Source organism: Sphaeroforma arctica, assembly GCF_001186125.1.
Source record: "Sphaeroforma arctica JP610 unplaced genomic scaffold supercont1.286, whole genome shotgun sequence".
Classification (NCBI taxonomy): domain Eukaryota; class Ichthyosporea; order Ichthyophonida; genus Sphaeroforma; species Sphaeroforma arctica.
The window spans coordinates 75,172-95,035 of record NW_014040272.1 but is presented as its reverse complement, the minus strand read 5'-3'; the positions used below and the strand labels follow the sequence as shown (position 1 = coordinate 95,035).

The following is a 19,864-nucleotide window of genomic DNA, read 5'->3' as shown; positions in this document are numbered from 1 at the left end:
AGAGAGAGAGAGGGACGTCTCTCAGTCTCTTCTCTTCACACTTCTCTCTTCTCTTGTGCGTGTGTGATTGTGAGTCTCTGGACTCTTACTGCAACAATAAAGTAAAAAACAAAGACAAAAATATTTGTGGGTTTTTCAAATTTCAAAATTTGTTTTAGAAAAGCCACAACACCAGCCTCACCAGGGAGGTGGCGGAGCAACAATGGGAGCACGAGTTTCAACAGGTAAAATATAACATCATTTTCAATTTTTTTGTGTGTATGTCCTATTTGTATCTATAAATAGAATGGAAAGGTGTGACATGGGTTGAGTAATATACGGCCCGTGGCGCAGTGCGGCGCACACAGTCACAAGTCACAACAGTCACACACACAGCCTCACAGGAGTCACAGCCTGTCACAGCCACAGGGCATGGCGTCTGTACTCTGACTCTGTCCCATGGCGCAAAGTAAAAAAAGTGCCCCAATAGGTATACCCATAAGATACGGCCAAGTAGGCCGAAAATTCTGGAGTCATGATTTTTCGTGTTATACTCTATTTTCCTATTGGTCAATCTGTACCTACACCACGGATTTAGGGTTTCCCTTGTGTAGGTCTCCCACAATATCAAATTTCGACCACACCGGACACTGTGGACGGTGGTGACTGGTAACCGGCCAGTAGCAAATCTTGATGGTATATATACGCAAAATATTGTGTACACACTGATATAAACTACAAAATATTTAAAGAAAGAGGTACATGAAGAAAATACTACATTCAGCTGCTTCAATCCACGCTGTAAAGTTTGTACATTTTAAACGCAAGTGTCAGTGCCAAATACAAGAAAATCAATATGGAGTCGTACGACACTAGGAAATCATACGGGTCGAGACGGAAGACATTCAAAAGCTTTGATTCGCATACCGCCGCCTCCGTCTTCTTCGTCATCTTCGTCGTGCGCTTGATTGTGGCGGTGTTGAACAACCTGGTTATGGAGTGGTGTGATCAGGTATGCAGTACAGAAATTGAGTACCAGGTGTCCCGTATCTATGCTGTGCCATATTTCGAATTCAGACATCCTGTGCGCTGTCTTGTATCTTGCATATACTAGTCTATATTATGATATCCCAGTCTATAGCTGGTATTAATATAAACCAATTTATAGCTCGTCGGATACAATATCCATGTACATTTCAAATTATTCGCCTGTTTTGGTTCTTTTTTTTTTGTGAAACTCGGTTGTATTCGGTTGTGTGCTTCTCGCAGTGTAGGGTGTTCTAGTTGCACTTCTGCCTGTCTAAGTATCTATCGCCTGTTATTTACTTACCCTGTAGATGGACACAGCAGTTACGCGAGGGATAGAGTGGCCGCACACACAACCCAACCAAGGAACGGGAAGTATGACGTTCTCGCCAGCGTCACACGTTTTTACGTCAACATCCGTTTCCGGTGGAGCATCAACGTAGCCGAGTTAAGGCCTTTATTATATTATTATTATTATGAAAAATTTAGAATGGCTGTCTTATCTATTTGCCCTTTCGCCCTCGCGGGAAGGATGTTCTATAGAGGACGGTAACGCGCAAGCGGAGTTTGTAGTACCGAGTTCCGCCCGTTATAAGAATTGATCGATAGCTCGATCCATGAATTATGGACCTTCGCTGACCGATGTGTTCTCAGTGGGGCGAGAGAACAATACATCACATTTCACAGAAAAAACAAGATAACAACACCAGGAAGTGTATGCCCATAGTGGGCGTTCAACAGTTGAGTACCATTGAGAGACCGATAACGGACCTATTATCATGGCGATGTCTGAGGCTGTGGACATCCGGAACCTAAAAGAAGGAAGTCAGACCATGGTCTGAGCTTCATCGCAACCTTGTATTTGAAATACTAAAAGAAAGAATATATCAAAAACCGACAAAATTCGTTTGATCTCGATATTTCGCTTTATTTCGATAGTTCGTGATTCACGTCAGCCGATCCTAGTCACGTCAGCCGAATCATAGTTCTCAGACATTCAATAATTATACGTTTTGTCTCTTCATCACTTGGCGTGGTATGGTATATTTGGAAAAACGCTAAATTCAGCACAGTGCCTTACCACAAAATACCTGTTAATCAATTTAAATTACACTGGCTTTACTTTGCGTGGTAATTGTACTATTCGACACATGATGCCTCATTAGTTTTTTTTTCAAATAGTAGGCTTGTGAGTTGTGACAACACGAACGTGTGGACTGTGGAGTATGGTCTCGGTGATACAGACTGTGGAGTGTGGACCTGTAGACTGTTGTGACTGGACTTGGCTTGTGGTGCTAGAGTATACTAGACTCTCTAGAGATAGTTTACTAGAATACCAAGTGCCAGCCCGTGCCAGACTGCCAGGGCCGATTTTAGATTGCATCAAATTCAACAAGAGTCTAGAGATGTTCGGTATTTTATAGATATTTTGATACAATCTGATGGACATGTGATGACGCGAGAGCGTCGATTTTCTAAAATATTATTTTGTTTATCAAGAGTTCGCCAGAGATTTAAAGTTGTATTTACTTCGGCCGGTTTTGCCATCTTTTGAAAATTTTGCGATGATAAATACACAGAGAGCAAAATAACTTACTCCGGTTTCTTAATCCATATTTTTTTACGCGAGTCCATAATTTCTTCATAATTTCATACTATTGAAGAAATTTTGAATTTTATTTTTCAGTATTTCAAAACTTCAATATTTCATAAATTGGCAATTCCGTTGCTTTTGCCAATTTCAAATTTTACATTTTACGACGTAAAAATATTGAAGCAGTATTTCATTTTGTTGTATATTAGTTTGAAAATGAATGAAGAAAGAGCATTCTAATTTTGGAATACTCTTTGGCTTTTGAGCGCGACAAAGCATATCACAAAACACCTGCGTATTTTGAGTTTTTGACATTTCTATTTGTAAATATATAAATTAAGTATATGTACGTATTCTCCAGTTCTATTATAACTTCATCTTCTCATAATTTAAAATATATCCGACGCTATATTTCCAAATGTTCCAGAAATTGTCATGTCCTATATTCCAAAAGAATGATACAAAATTACTAAGCCATACTTTTTTAGACAGTATTTTCGTATATTTTTTTCCGAAGTTGGCAAAAGCGGCCTTATCTCTTATTTTAAATTATTTGCTTTGGTTTTATCAACCAAAAAAGCCCTATTTTGTAACAAAATAAAAGGCCATTTAAAAACTTTCTAACGTCTAATTTACTTTTGACCTGCACATACTTTGTTGTATGTGCTCAGATTTTAACGCGTTAAATGGATTGAGGTACGTATTGAATCGAGAGGTCTATACAAAAAAACCACCCCTACTTCAGCCAGGCACAGCACTCGCTAATAGTGACCCGATTCGGACGTTTGATCGAGGAAAATGCTCACAAAGACCTGATTGAGAAAATCACCCGGAGCGGATCAGTGTATGTTCCATAGCCTCCAAACTCCATACTACATAGGGCACATTTTTAGGCCCATAGCCTTTCAAATTTAAAAAATTATAAAGAGAGGATGTTTTATTATTGATGTTTATTTTTGTGCCTAGTATCATTTTTTTCTTCTATCGTGGAGAGTAAATAAAGGTCACTATGTTGATATCAGCATAAAACAATAAATAAAAGAGTACTGGTCACTAACTGACCGACTCTGTACAAATTTTGTAACGGTTCAATATTTGCAATCGCCAATTCAAACCAATCCTAATGACCAATTCCATGGAATAAAACGATTTCAGATAACAAATTCCGGGATTCCCGATTTCTCCGTTCGGCTTGTGAAATTCTCGCTTTTGGGCTTTGACCCACGCTGATGGCTCTGGTTACTTATACTGGACACGATAGACGTAGTCTCAATTGTTTATTTCTAAGAACACTCGGTTTGAATGCTTCAAAGCGTCCACCTGAGGCAACAATCAACCGCAATACTGCACAAGCGGTGAGAACACTTAGATACAAGTGTACACGAGAAAACCCCACAACCATATTTGCAACTTAACTGAAGAAACACAGCATGGATTTACACTGGTTCTTATTTAACTTAAGGCTTAAATTGAAGTTTAATCGTAATCAACATTATATCTCGATGATCTCAAAAATACCTACATGCATAGCATTTACGATTGAATAGATAATTGAAGTGGTTTTACGGGTTTTTTGACGGTCGGCATGGTTTCTCTTTGAATAGTAGAATCGAACACGAAAAAGGCGAGTCTGTTGCTAAGGTAAATAGTTCTGAGTACGGGATCTTTCCCATAGCGGAGATCTAGTCTAAAGCCAAAGCAGAAATGTTTACAGGGACATCCTGACAGACAACTGTCCATAACTTACCACTTCTACAGTCTGCAGTACCTGAATATTGCCACTTGGTTGTTCCAATGATCCTCGTTTCGTGAGCGTTGAGCAGGGCATACTAGTTTAAGACTTTAAAAGTTTACGACGGTCCTCAAATTTAAAAGATGCGAACAGTGTCAGAAAATCAAAAGGTGATCTCAATTGAAATTACAATTTTAACCAATGAATATATTTGCTATGTGATCGCATAGTTCATCATTGGCAATCACTAATCAGACAAGTATTACAACTGTCCGGAGGTATACTGCTCCTTGCCGCTACCTCACTTACCGTGTTACGGCCGTACTTAATGTCTTTTGAAAATCTGGCTTCGAAAGTTATGGTTACATTTGTGAATTATGGTATGTATGTTTATTCGGTTTTCTGGTAAAATTGAATATCGGGATTCGAGAAGGAGCCGTAGAGAAAATATTAATCTGCACTTTGTTTGACAACAAGTTCAAGTTTTGCCCTCAAAGTCTCAAACTCTAAGGCTCAAAGCCGCAAACAGTCAAACACAATCAGTTAATCAATCATGAAACACAAAAAATCAAACACAGGAGGCAAAATCTAGAAAATAAAATAAAAGCTTTCGTCGGTGGGGGAACTAAAAAGCTTTGAAAAAGGGGGAGTTTATAGATTGGGTTTTTTAAAGAAATAGGAAAAGAAGTAAATAAAGTATGTAGATAGTAGTTTATGTACCATATGGTGAAGTTTTATAGGGAAAAAAATATGACGAGAATAATGATTATAGAAATAAAATGAAAGAATTTCTATTGAATATTGTAAAAAAGACATTTGAAATAAAAAACAAAAAGGCCGAGTCGGCGAGACCTCTTTTTTACTTTTTGTTTTACATTTGTTTTAAAACAAAAACAATGATACATACATACTGTATATTTGTAGTGTTTTTGCTTTTTTAAAATAAACATTTAAAAAAAAATGAGCTGATATAGAAAAAGAATAAAAACCGCTTGCGTCGGCGGAAACTACAGAACTATATGAGGGAGGGGGGGGATTTTTTACAAAAGGCTTCTGATGTTTTGATCCTCTCGATACAAACACTAGAATTCTGATTATGATTATATTTATTTTTTGATAAAATATTGTATTATGTACCTTAGCCTTTTTTTATTTATGTATATTTTTGTGCCTGATCATAGCCTTCTGAAAATTAAACACAGAAGGCTATGGCCTGATATTCATTTTTTTTATATCTGACAGATCACTTTCAAGATTCAATACGTACTTCTATCCATTTAACGCGTTAAAATGTGAGATAAGGCCGCTTTTGCCAACTTCATAAAAATATACGAAAATACTGTCTAAGAAATTATGGCTCAGTATTTTTGTATATTTCTTTTGGAATATTGGACATGACAATTTCTGGAAAATTTTGAAATATAGCGTCGAATATATTTTAAATTATGGATGAATATTCTCTGAGTGTTTCAATTTGAACAGTTGGCAAAAGCAAGAATAAACAAGAAATTATCCGTGAGTGGTCCCAAAATAAACAAAAGGATTTTATTGGACTTTCATTTCCAAACATTTCTATTGGATCTTATGTATCGTTATGAAATTTTGGCGGTCTCGCATACACGTCAGTTTGTTTGACACGTTTGTAGAATATTTTTCCGTTGGTTACGTATATGTACGCATATATTCGCGACTATAAATAGGCGAGCCATATGCTGCTTACTTACTTGCAGCTGGCATTCTTCGCACTCTTCATTGTAGCCTGTTTCCCCGCACATACTACCCAAGCCCAACAAAACGTAATATATTTACAAGAAGATGAAGTTATAATAGAACTGGAGAATACGTACATATACATAATTTATATATTTACAAATAGAAGTGTCAAAAACTCAAAATTCGCAAGTGTTTTGTGATATACTTTGTCGCGCTCAAAAGCCAAAGAGTATTCCAGAATTAGAATGCTCTTTCTTCATTCATTTTCAAACTAATATACAATAAAATGAAATACTGCTTCAATATTTTTACGTCGTAAAATGTAAAAATTTGGAACTGGCAAAGGCAACGGAATTTTGACAATTTATGAAATATTGAAGTTTTGAAATACTGAAAAATGAAATTCAAAACTTCTTCAATATTTTGAAATTATGAAGAAATTATGGACTCGCGTAAAAAATCTATGGATTTAGTTACCGGAGTAAGGTATTTATTTTGCTCTTTGTGTATTCATATCAAATGATGGCAAAACCGGCCTAAATAAATACAACTTAATCTCTGGCGATCTCTTGATATACAAAATATAAATTGAGAAAATCACCCGGAGCGGATCAGTGTTTGTTCCATAGCCTCCAAACTCCATACTACATAGGGCACATTTTTAGGCACATAGCCTTTCAAATTTTAAAAATTATAAAGAGACTGGATATTTTATTTTTGACGCTTATTTTTGTGCCTGATATTCATTTTTTTCTCTTCTATCTGACAGATCACTTTCAAGATTCAATACCAACTTCTATCCATTTAACGCGTTAAAATCTGAGCACATACAACAAAGTATGTGCAGGTCAAAAGTAAATTAGACGTTAGAAATGTTCTAAATGGCATTTTTTTTTGTAACAAAATAGGGCTTTTTTGGTTGATAAAACCAAAGCAAATATTTGCCTACTTCGGAAAAATATACGAAAATACTGTCTACAAAATTATGGCTTAGTATATTTGTATCATTCTTTTGGAATATAGGACATGACAATTTCTGGAACATTTGGAAATATAGCGTCGGTTATGTTTTAAATTATGGATGAATATTCGCTGTAGAAGCAGTGCATTGCCTGCCGTCTTCACTCAGCGTATAACCAGAATCGCAGTGACACTCGGTACTGTCCCAGTGACCGTTGCCACTACATAACTTGTCGTCGGCCGCCACGGTTGTCGCGGTACCAACTATCTATAAGCTTATCAATACCATCAGCGTATATGCGATTGGTTGTAGTGTTGAAGTACTTTTCTATCAACATATCCATGAAAAGAAATACTCTGGCTCTAAGGCTAATTCACATGCAGTTCCATTGCTATTCACAGATTAATATCCCGATGTGCAGTGGCATTCACCGTCGTGCATATGCTCATACCCACTACACTCCTCCTCGTGATCATGATCATAATCATGATCTGCATCGTCTTCCCCTTCTGCCGTGCATCCTAAACCGTCAGATGTAATAGAATAGCCAATTTCACATACACAGATGTCCTGCACTGAGAGTTCCCCATGTCCGGAACAAACTGTACGATAAATAAACACTGATTTTGAACTATGGACAAATCCAAAATTGTGTCCGGGCCTATAAATAACAGATCGAAAATCGAAATATCAGATTCAGGTGGGATACTGTATTGCTGTTTTATTTCAAAAATGGCCTTCTAATTTTCTTTCTCGTTTGTATTTTGTTTTAAAAAAAGTATGTCAGTACATATGTATAAATGTGTTTATTTTTGTCTGGAAAAAATAATACGAATCTCTTCCACATTCTATTATTTATTGGTCTATGCCCTATACAAGATCTATAGACCTTTGGCAAACCAAACGCCAATCGGAGCACGATAAATACCATCTTTCCGATAGGTGTGTTTGATTCTTACATTGAATTGGCTCTCACATGATGTACAAACACTGTGGACAGTGGTGACTGGTAACCGGACCGTAGCAAATCTTAATGGTATATATACGCAAAATATTGTGTACACACTGATATAAACTACAATTTTTTTAAAGAAAGAGGTACATGAAGAAAATACTACATTCAGCTGCTTCAATCCACGCTGTAGAGTTTGTACATTTTAAACGCAAGTGTCAGTGCCAAACACAAGGAAATCAATATGGAGTCGTACGACACTGGGAAATCATACGGGTCGAGACGGAAGACATTCAAAAGCTTTGACTCGCATACCGCCGCCTCCATCTTCTTCGTCATCTTCGTCGTGCGCTTGATTGTAGCGATGTTGAATAACCTGGTTATGGAGTGGTGTGATCAGGTATGCAGGACAGTAATTGAGTACCAGGTGTCCCGTATCTATGCTGTGCCATATTTCGAATTCAGACATCCTGTGAGCTGTCTTGTATCTTGCATATACTAGTCTATATTATGATATCCCAGTCTATAGCTGGTATTAATACAAACCAATTTATAGCTCGTCGGATACAATATTCATGTACATTTCAACTTATTCGCCTGTTTTGGTTCTTTTCTGTGAAACTCGGTTTTACTCGGTTGTGTGCTTCTCGCAGTGTAGGGTGTTCTAGTTGCACTTGTGCCTGTATACTTAGTATCTATCTCCTGTTATTTACTTACCCTGTAGATGGACACGGCAGTTACGCGAGGGATAGAGTGGACGCACACACAACCCAACCAAGGAAAGGGAAGTATGGCGTTCTCGCCAGCAACACACGTTTTTACGTCAACATCCGTTTCCGGTGGGGCATCAATGTAGCCGAGTTACGGCCTTTATTACAGCACCAGGAAGGCATGCCCATAGTCACTTACAGCTTTGGGGCGTTCAACAGCTGAGTACCATTGAGAGACTGATAACGGACCTATTATTAAGGCGATGTCTGAGACTGTGGACATCCGGAACCAAAAAAAAGGAAGTCAGACCATGGTTTGAGCTTCATCGCAACCTTGTATTTGAAATACTAAAAGAATAAAAATATCAAAATCCGACAAATTTCGCTCGTCCTCGATAATTCGCTTTATTTCGATAGTTCGTGATTCACGTCAGCCGATCCTAGTCCCGTCAGCCGAATCATAGTTCTCAGACATTCAATAATGATACGTTTTGTCTCTTATCACTTGGCGTGGTTTGGTATATTTGAAAAATTGCTAAATTCAACGCAGTGCCTTTCCACAAAATACCTGTTAATCAATTTAAATTAAACTTGGCTTCACTTTGCGTGGTAATTGTATGATTCGACACATGATGCCTTTTTAGGTTTCTTTCAAAAAGTAGGCTTGTGAGTTGTGACAACACGAACTTGTGGACTGTGGAATGTGGAGGATGGTCTCAGTGATACAGACTGTGGAGTGTAGACTGTTGTGACTACAATTTGATGGACATGTGATGACGCGAGAGCGTCAATTTTCTATATTTTTATTTTGTATATCAAGAGTTCGCCAGAGATTAAGAGTTGTATTTATTTAGGCCGTTTTTGCCATCTTTTGATGATGAAGACACAAAGAGCAAAATACCTTACTCCGGTAGCTAAATCAATAAAAATTTTGCGAGTCCAAAAATTCTTCATAATGTCAAAATAATGAAGAAATTTTGAATTTCATTTTTCAGTATTTTAAATCTTCAATATTTCTTAAATTGTCTACTAGACTCTAGACCTAGAGATAGTCTACTAGACTGCCAAGTGCCAGCCCGTGCCAGACTGCCAGGGCCGATTTTAGATTGCATCAAATTCAACACCTCTCTAGAGTCTAGAGATATTCGGTATTTTACATTGTTATTTTGATACAATTTGAAGGACATGTGATGACGCGAGAGCGTTGATTTTCTAAATTTTTATTTTGTATATCAAGAGTACACCAGAGATTAAGAGTAGTATTTATTTAGGCCGGTTTTGCCATCGTTTGATGATGAATACACAAATACCTTACTCCGGTAACTATATCCATATTTTTTTTACGCGAGTCTATAATTTCTTCATAATTTCAAAATATTGAAGAAATTTTGAATTTCATTTTTCAGTATTTCAAAACTTCAATATTTCATAAATTGTTAATTCCGTTGCTTTTGCCAGTTCCAAATTTTACATTTTACGACGTAAAAATATTGAAGCAGTATTTCATTTTATTGTATATTAGTTTGAAAATGAATGAAGAAAGAGCATTCTAATTTCGGAATACTTTTTGGCTTTTGAGCGCGACAAAGTATATCACAAAACACGTGCGAGTTTTGAGTTTTTGGCACTTCTATTTGTAAATATGTAAATTATGTATATGTACGTATTCTCAAGTTCTCTTATATCTTCATCTTCTTGTAAATATATTACGCTTTGTTGGGGCTTGGGTAGGATGTGCGGGGAAACAGGCTCCGAGGAAGAGTGCGAAGAATGCCAGTTGCAAGTAAGTTAGCAGCAAATGGCTCGCCTATTTATAGTCGCGAATATATGCGTACATATACGTAACCAACAGAAAAATATTCTACAAAAGTGTCAAACAAACTGACGTGTATGCGAGACCGCCAAAATTATATAACGATACATGAGATCCAATAGAAATGTTTGGAAATGAAAGTCCAATAAAATCCTTTTATTCTTGCTTTAGCCAACTGTTCAAATTGAAACACTCAGAGAATATTCATCCATAATTTAAAATATATTCGGCGCTATATTTCAAAATTTTCCAGAAATTGTCATGTCCTATTTTCCAAAAGATATATAAAAAAATACTGAGCCATACTTTTTTAGACAGTATTTTCGTATATTTTTCCGAAGTTGGCAAAAGCGGCCCTATCTTTTATTTTAAATTATTTGCTTTGGTTTTATCAACCAAAAAAGCCCTATTTTGTTACAAAACAAAAGGCCATTTAAAACATTTCGAACGTCTAATTTACTTTTGACTGCACATACTTTGTTGTATGTGCGCAGATTTTATCCTATTAAATGGATAGAAGTACGTATTGAATCTTGAAAGTGATCTGTCAGATAGAAGAAAAAAAGTTTATCTGGCACAAAAATAAACATAAATAATAAAACATCCTGTCTCTCTATTACTTTTAAAATTTGAAAGGCGATGGGCCTAAAAATATGCCCTATGGAGTATGGAGTATGGAGGCTATGGTACATACACTGATCCGCTCCGGGCCTATAAATAACAGGTCGAAAATCAAAATATCAGATTCAGGTGCGATAGGGTTTTAGTACAAGAAACCACCCCTACTTCAGCCAGGCACAACACACACTAATAGTGACCCGATTCGGACGTTTGATAGCGGAATATGCTCACAAAGACCTGATTGAGAAAATCACCGGGACACATTTTTGGATTTGTCCATAGTTCAAAATCTAGTTTTGACAAAATCATGAAAATTTGGCCGTTTGTGGTGGAACCTACCTTGCAGTACGAATTTTGGATTTTTGAGGGCAAAGATCGACATGCCAGCCAATTTCTAAGACTCATGTTATCAATAGATTTTAGAAATTGGGTTCCCATCCTGTTGAATGGTGTTTTTGTTGTACTCTAAAAAAAATAAAAATAACTTCTACTAGATATCTCAGCTGTAACTATATCGTTCACATTCTCGGGTATCCCATCAGTCTTTCACCGCCTTACAATCTCACTCTCACCGTCTCGCACACTCACATTCTCTCACACTTCAAATTCGCAGATTCTCTCGTTCACACACACATTCTCTCCATCTCTCGAGCGACGAGTCCCGGACTGAGAGTCTGAGACTCTGAGTGTAAATTTAAAAAAAAAGCAAGTACATATGTATAAATGTGATTGTCTCTGTTAAAAAAATAATTCGAATCTTTTCCCTATTCTAAAATTTATGGGCCTATGCCCTATACAAGACCTATAAACATTTTTTTGAACCAAACGCCAATCGGAACATGATAAATACCATCGTTCCGGTTTGTATGTTTGATTCTTAAAGTGAATTGGTTCTCCCATGGTGTACAGGAGAACACGTGCACAGTTGCGAAGCACGAAAGTCGAAAGGCCAAAACTCAAAAAATTAAAAGTATTTAAAAAACTAAAAAGAGAGTGTCTGTTCTTTTTGCAGAATCTGGAATATATATCCCAGCATCAGAAATACGGAATGTCTTTTTGTTTTAATAAAAAAAATACATTTAAAAAAAAAAATAGCTTCGAAGGGAAGTAAATACATATTTATTTATAATATAAAAATGTACATATTTATTTACAGTACTACTGACATACAGTGGTCAGCAACTCAGCAGCCAGCAGTTCAGGACACCCTGTATCATTTATATGTATTATAGTTGCAAACTCTCTTGTTGCGCCTGTTTATGTTCAAAGTGCAAACAGGCAAAATATTTACGGACTTAGCTCTGGACTCTGGAGTGAGGCGTCTGGACTATGGACAGTCTGTCTCTCCTATCGGCTAACGCCTGACGAGAGCAGAAGAATGTATATATTTACTTTTTTGAGAAGAAAAAAAAGCAAAAATCACATTTTAGCAATTGATTGAGAGAAAGACTCGGAGACGTCCTCGCTAATAATGGCGATCCGGTGACACTATTTGCTCGTAGGGATCGTTGAAGACTGACAGGTGACCACAGTCGTCGGCCACGAAAAATTGTGATTTTCCATTTTCCAGCTCGAGCCAAGCACCACTAGTGGTCTCCAGTCCGCCCATCGCGTCGGTCGATACATGACAGTGCGAGCTTTGTCTTTCCCAGTCTAGATTGCTTGCACTCGCGTTCGAAAAAGATACTCTACATGCACGTGGAGAGAAATAAGGTAGTCTATTTGCATCAAACCAATGAGGAGCACGAATAAAACTCTTTCCTAAATGGTCTGCATCACGATTCGCGACAATAAACTTGACATTGAGACTTACCCTCCATAGCCGGTTGCGCACAGGCTACCATTCGCACTCAAGCTGAGATCACCAATCGCTTTCAATACTGAATCTTTCCTTCTATTCCGACGTGTAAATTAATATATTCTGAATTTCCGAGTCAGTTGATTTACAACTAAAAAGCATGTAACACTTGCTGTCTCTGGATGAGCATTGTTTGTTTGATCCGGCTCGTCTAACACAAACGGACAACACCCTACTGCATGTTTCTACACCCACTCTATAATAAAGTTATCATTAGGAACCCTGACTTCGACGAAAGGCAATCTGAAAAGAGTGACAATCCACTTACCTGCCTACTATATCTCCTACCCGTGTATCGAGTATCCGAATTTCTCCGCCGTCGTAGCCAAGATATGCCTGAGCGTCAGACGAAAACACGTGCGTGTAAAGCGGTGCCTTCCGTTCACCTACAATATTGAGCAGAGTATGTTTCTGAGTAAAAATAGCATCGTAAGTAAAGTGCAGATTGTCTTGACTCAATCTCGACCTAAATGTTACGCACAAAGAGATGCTTAAGCCGAACATACCGAAAGTTGTCACTTTTTCGTCGTACTGAAATGCTATCAGTCGGGGGCTGCGTGTGTCAATTAGCATGACTGAGCCATTGTCGGTCGTAACTGCTCCCGTTTGCCCACCGGAGAACAAGGACACACTTGAAATTACGGATGGAAAACGTCGTTGTCGCAGAATTGTGCCAGTTGATATATTTGCCGAGTCCATTGCACTACTATTATATTTGGACAGAACATGCCCACTCGACTGACCACTCCTCTCAAGCGCTGTGATGTATAACTGTCCGTCGAATCCACCTGAAATGATTCTTTTGCTAAAAGACTCAGTGTCTAATGTCCTGATGTCAGATGCGTGCAAATTGCTTTCAGTAGCAGAGAGAACGGCGCCTCCCATTATGGATTCTTCTGTGTCCATTGCCCACTTATATGTAGATATAATTTTTCCATAGGCAGTTACGAAGATATCAGTTTCTTCGATCCATTTGATCTCACGTATCCTCTCAGCGACTCTGATATGCTGATAACCTGATCATCAACAAAGCGAAAGCTTGCTATGAGCACGTGTCAATATTGTAAAATGCAAGGGACTCCAATTGTCACAATCAATAATAAAACATCGGCGATTAGCAGCTTATCTCTGGTACCTGTACTTTGAGATGTTTTTGTCTGCGTGTCGTCCTTCTCTGTACTCACTGGAAGCACAAAGCACTGTCCCGTTTCATATTCGTATAAGCTAGGCACGAGTCGATTTGTCGCGTGGGTGGCGTTTCTGACGGAATTTGAAGCTAAAACCCATCAGCAGTGAGAAACACGTAAAATAACTGTATGACGAAAATATTCAAGGTCTCACGCAACCTGTATTGATTAACATACCCAGGTGTTGCGAAGACCGTTCCAAGGAGTAAGGGTATGAAGTCGTGACCTCGTATAGTCGCCCTTGTAAGTGTAGGGACGCCTATTCTTGCTAAAGGAATCGATGGAGCATTGTGACTCGCATCGAAAATTCTACCGATGTCAAAAACCTGGTATATGTGCACAAAATATTGATATTCCACGTAAACAAGTACCCGTTGTACCGAGTTCGTTGTTCGAGTTTACAGGGAATCGAACTTCAAAGCGATGCGGCCGCTGTTTATATAAAAGTAAGCGAATCTAGAGCACGAAATTAACGATACGCGAATGTAGTTGACATACGGAGACAGGACCATATGATCCTGTGTAAGATGCTATGTTGCTATCGACAGGTAACTGAAAAACTGGATTAGCCGGCGTATACAGCGGTGGCATATGCCTTTGAGTGCGTTGTACATCAGATGCCTGTTGCCCGTAATCAGAAAAGTTGTACCCTTGTAAATTAGCTGTATTGGGTTGCATCATAGCTGCGGTGCATACAGTGTTAGAATGCGGAGACAACACACTTCAGAGATTGCAACAACATATTCTTACATATCTTCAGGATCAGATATCAGTACCTATGACCCATTGAAATTGTCACAAGAGTTGAATATCGGTTGAAAGCAGCCCACGAAATTCGCACTTTTATCGACGAGATCTCTGGCGTTTTCTATTTGCTCTGAGTCTCTGGCCGGTACACAGTTAGTGCTGTCAACTGTGTATTACGTGTATGTTTTAGCGGGTAAAATTAAGAGCGGACCATTCACCATCGGCTATGTATTTTTTTCTTCTACTCTATCAACAGATTATCCTCTGCTATACAAAAATGCAACTATAATATCTCTATTGTGCAATGTGCTCAACTGTACAATCATTATATCAATATCTTATGTGCGAACAAGCTCTCAACCTCTCCCAATGCCACAATCTCTGACTGACTCTGATTGCCAATAGTTTATAGAGGACTCGAATATCTGTTGTCGCGACAATGTCCGACAGTTATGAGGATGAGGCTGGCTTTGACAGTAATCCTTTGCCTATCCTCCTAGCCACTCTAGACAGTCCAAGGAAGCTCTTAGTGATGCTGAAGGCTGTGCATCTGAATGAGGTACAGTGCGTCACCATTCATGCTTTTACTTGGAGTTGTCTTATTAACAAAGTATAAGTAGCGGTAATTCAAGTACACATCACGGTTTACCTTGTTTGATCACATACGATGGCCGTAGGTGGGAGTCAAGAGCTGCTTTGATAAATTGAATTGATTTATGTGATACTACGTCTAATGGTAGTGCACATCTGCAATTAAGTTGGCCTGTGTTTAGTTCTGACTTAGAGGGCGATGGCATCTGCTATTTTTCATGGCCTGTGAATCATGCGTTGCAGTGCCTCGAGTAATTATACAGATTTTGAACAGGCTATTCAATTTTCTATCCTATATTGGTTAGTTTTTGCACTTCTGGCTGTACCCGGGTGGGGTGTCTATAATTCTCCCATGTGTGTTTCACTGCCTTTTAATGTGGTTTTATAACGTACTGTACTGTCGCTTCGGATTATGCTTGCTTGCCTGGCATTTATGCCAGTCTATCTATTGGTCCATATGACCCAACATCATACATGAATAATTGTACAACACGTTTATTTTCACGACGTAGTTGTCTGTACACATACGTAATTTGTCTAAAGTCTTATTCGATTTCTTCCTGATAGAAAGCAACCTGTGTGGTGAGTGAGAGAGGCCTCCGCTTCACAGTGAATGACAAGGGTAGTGCACAGACTAGCGCGTTTGTGAAGGCCGATTTGTTTGACGAGTACGAATGTCGATCCAAGTGCGATTTCGCAATTAACCTGGATGTTCTGATCGAATGCTTGAGTATATTTGGAGCCACAACCGCGAATAGCCAGAGCACATCGCTCCGCATCTGCTACCCTGGTTATGGGAATCCGCTTGAGTTGAAGTTGGCTGAGAGGAATGTTTGCACCACTTGTAATATACACACCATGGAGGGAATGTATGCTGAAGATATGAACTTTCGTGGTTCCGAGGTGTATAATAAAGTCATTTTACAGGTAGGTGCAATTGAAATGGTCCTAATCACAGTGTACCCAACTGTTTTGATTTTATCTATAATTTGGTAGAATTCGTGGGAGTTGTATTTCTACTGTCTCAACTGAGTTGTGTGTCCGGTTTGTTTAATATGAGCGTGATTCGAACATCTCACGAAATACTGGCCGCCACTCACTTGTACGTATCTGCATCGATCGCTTGGGCCAGGCCCCACAATGGTACGCACTTGTGTTACGCTACAAGCATGAGAGTGCATGATTTGATATGTATAAGATATACCATAAATATTTAATCTTAGTTTTGCGTTGATACTGCGCTGTGTACTTATACAAACTTCATCTATACACCGCGTATGCCTCTCATAAAAGCCTCATTTTTTGCTACCCATAATGAGAAAGTATTTACACATTTTCGATTATACGTACCGAGCAAAGTGTGAATAGGTATGAGGTCAAAGAAATCATCTATCTCACGTATAACATCTCGGATATACTCTTTATAGAAGTGTGCACTGACGTTTGTACAAAAGTTATCTGGTAAAAGTGATACTACACAGGGTCGAACAGTGGGAATCACATTGTCGGAAAAAGGCACGCCATGTCCTTGTTCGTTAGCAGAGAAACTCAAGTAGACAGATAAAATGAAATCGCAGAATCAAATAGTGCGTTTGTAGGATATTCTAAAACTATGTACACAAACAAGTGGATTTTACATTTGAACGTACCACTATATATATCTAAGTTGGTTCAGCTAGTTGAACTGTGCGCACAGGAATATGCGAATGCCGCGACATCTTTTCAGGTTGTGTGATTGCGAAGTGATTAGAATACTCAATCCGATATTGATCCTGTGTACTTAGATATTCAATGTATCAGCACAATTTGCTCATTTGTGAACATGCCTGCGCGGTCGTTAGGTCCAATTCATGTGTTTCTCAAATAGATTGCTCTCTCCTGCACAAGACTTTTGTGTGTAATGATTACTACAGTAGGCTGTTATATCTAATACTATATCGTTCTAATTGCTTTTTGTCTACTTACACTGTATTGGTTTGTTTCATACACATATCTACCCTTATGACTGTCTTCCCAGTTTGCTATATTGTGCTTATGAATTGTTCTGTATCACGTTAGGCGGAAGCTCTGAGGCCCATATTCTCGGAGATGACCATTGGCGATAAGCACGGACAGTTTGACGTATATATTTCAGCACAGGATCCTTGCCTTCGATTCTCCACTTCGAATGTAGCTGGTAGCTGTGAGGTATGCTTTCATTGTTTGGTTTCTAATCCCAGAAGTCGGCCAGCAATACTAGTGTCCTTTAAAATATCAGTCGCACATGTCAATGGTGTGTATAATTTAATTGACAATCTCGTAACGTGATTAGCACGGTGAAAGTATGAGATGCCAGTATCTTCTGCATATCGATGTTGCATAAGCTCTTTGTTATGCGACGGAGAATCGACAACATCTGCGGTCAGATCGCGGATGGATCAGCTGAGATTTCCGACACATTTATATGTTATTTGGAGAAGGTCTGCGTTTAATGTTAAATCGATGGGTCCACAATTTAGCCTGCGTGTATGCTGTACATATTAGCATGAGTTTATAAACATGTCAACAAATTTATCACGTCGGCGACACAGGTGAGCTTTCCGCCCGAGTGCGAGGTCGTGGAGTCGTTAGAGAGCGTGCGGACCCAATCGGGACAGTATGTGTGTGTATACACTCAACGAGGATTAGTAGACTTTTTGTCTTGTACCAGAGTGCTTGCTCTCGGAGAGATCGTGTCTGAGCTCCACTGAGATCGTGTTATTGCATATATACAAGTGTGAATAATGGTGAGAATGCGTGTGCAGGGTCCTCTCGTATTTTAGGTCTTAATTTTTGTTTGTATTTATAAGTTGATTATTTCTATCTTTCATCAAGCTCATGCGTGGAGCTTGTACAAAACATGGCCTACGCACGGAAAGCGGGGGTTCGATTTCCGTGATTTTTTAGTCATGTCTAATAACTGAAATGTATTTGACATATATCTGATCGATTTTCTTCTATTCGAACAGGTACCTCCTGTCTAGCATGCGACACTGCCTCAAGGCCATGTCCGTAGCATCCAAAGTGAGTATGAGAATGAACGCGAGAGGATTTCTCTCCTTGCAGTTCATGATTGAACACGATGTGGGGCAGCAGAGCTTTGTTGAGTACTGGGTAGGTATTTTCGTATGTGCCTGTACAATAGTGGTCTGGGTGGTAACTACGATAATTTTCGGTGGCATTGTGATGCGTTATCACCAGGATTTATATCAGGATTTACAGCGTTCGCGTTCGAGCCGAGAGCTAACTCCACTGCAAACGTGTAGCTACATATGATACACTATAGGGTATGTATATAATCTTTTAACAACGTAGCTGACTTGTATTTTCACTCCAACCATCACAACGGCCCGTCAACTAGCTCGTACCAGATGTCGAAGCAGCCGAAGAATACGAATATGCCGATGATGACGAGTGATCTGTCTGGCCTCAGTGAACGCTTTAGAAACAATCGTCAACGCGGTGTGCACTTATGGTGATCTAGAGTAAATTAGAAGGTCATCGTAGAAATACTGCTGCCGAAGCTTGACATTTGAGGATTAGTAGATCGACCAAATAGTGAATAGCTGCCTGCGAGCGCCTAGTTTGTGACATGCGCGGCTTGATGGGAGCTGTTTGATTGGTGTAGACACCCGTCTACATACACTCAATGACATCTACAGGCTCTAGTACATCCATGCAGTCATCGGTGCTTCTTTCAGCTAACTTGCGATGGACACAGCATGATTTATCCACAAGGCGAATTCTAAGTAGTCGTATGAACTTAAGACTGTGATATGGACAGGCCTGGTATAGCGCAGAACGTGTCATATATTCATTGTTCCATCAAACTGGCCCACGTTGAGGCCCGGCAATCTTCTCGTTCCGCACGCAAGATTACGCCTTGCCTTGACCACGGAAGAAGGCAGTACAGCACACATGTAGCGTGCAGTGTATCACAGACAAAGCGGCAACAACAGCACACACGTGTCTATCGGTGTTGCACATAGACGTCGTCCATTGCTGTACATACCCATCGCTGGTTCAGCAAATTTCCCACCGTACAGTACACTATACATGCACCGAATTTTACTATGCATGCCGTTTACCGCAGCATGTACGATCTGTCTGCAGTGGCAAACACAACCCCTCTGTTGTTACCCTGGGCAATAAGCACGTCTATGACTGTACATACAAGCTGTCGTCAGCTATACACACTCACCCACTGGTGCTTTCCCAGAAATACATGCGAGTATCGCAGCTTCTGCAAGCTTTCTGCTGTGGGACTTAAGTACCACCAGCTGCGACTGAGGCGGGCGATTCTTTGATAGTAATATAATAGCGGGTACAACAATCGATAGCATGGTTCACAGTAAATATTTA

General features: G+C 39.1%; 4 protein-coding genes across 4 annotated transcripts; 3 read left to right on the top strand and 1 right to left on the bottom strand.

The window, feature by feature from the left end:
• The first annotated feature begins 717 nt into the window (after positions 1-717).
• On the top strand, positions 718-1,907 carry SARC_04840 (hypothetical protein). Its single transcript, XM_014301324.1, has 2 exons — positions 718-991; positions 1,317-1,907. The coding sequence occupies exons 1-2, from the start codon at positions 836-838 to the stop codon at positions 1,446-1,448; spliced, it is 288 nt and encodes a 95-aa protein (XP_014156799.1). The 5' UTR covers positions 718-835; the 3' UTR covers positions 1,449-1,907.
• A 6,189-nt stretch (positions 1,908-8,096) lies between these two features.
• On the top strand, positions 8,097-8,813 carry SARC_04839 (hypothetical protein; the record flags this gene model as incomplete). The annotated part of the gene is made up of 2 exons (XM_014301323.1): positions 8,097-8,357; positions 8,682-8,813. Exons 1-2 carry the CDS (start codon positions 8,202-8,204, stop codon positions 8,811-8,813), a joined length of 288 nt encoding a protein of 95 aa, XP_014156798.1. The 5' UTR covers positions 8,097-8,201.
• A 3,753-nt stretch (positions 8,814-12,566) lies between these two features.
• On the bottom strand, positions 12,567-13,844 carry SARC_04838 (hypothetical protein; the record flags this gene model as incomplete). Its single annotated transcript, XM_014301322.1, has 4 exons — positions 12,567-12,789; positions 12,915-12,995; positions 13,228-13,345; positions 13,466-13,844. 4 exons carry the CDS (start codon positions 13,842-13,844, stop codon positions 12,567-12,569), a joined length of 801 nt encoding a protein of 266 aa, XP_014156797.1.
• A 1,384-nt stretch (positions 13,845-15,228) lies between these two features.
• On the top strand, positions 15,229-19,838 carry SARC_04837 (hypothetical protein). Its single transcript, XM_014301321.1, has 6 exons — positions 15,229-15,452; positions 16,052-16,411; positions 17,543-17,671; positions 18,055-18,119; positions 18,472-18,616; positions 18,864-19,838. The coding sequence occupies exons 1-6, from the start codon at positions 15,333-15,335 to the stop codon at positions 18,918-18,920; spliced, it is 876 nt and encodes a 291-aa protein (XP_014156796.1). The 5' UTR covers positions 15,229-15,332; the 3' UTR covers positions 18,921-19,838.
• Positions 19,839-19,864: the final 26 nt, after the last annotated feature.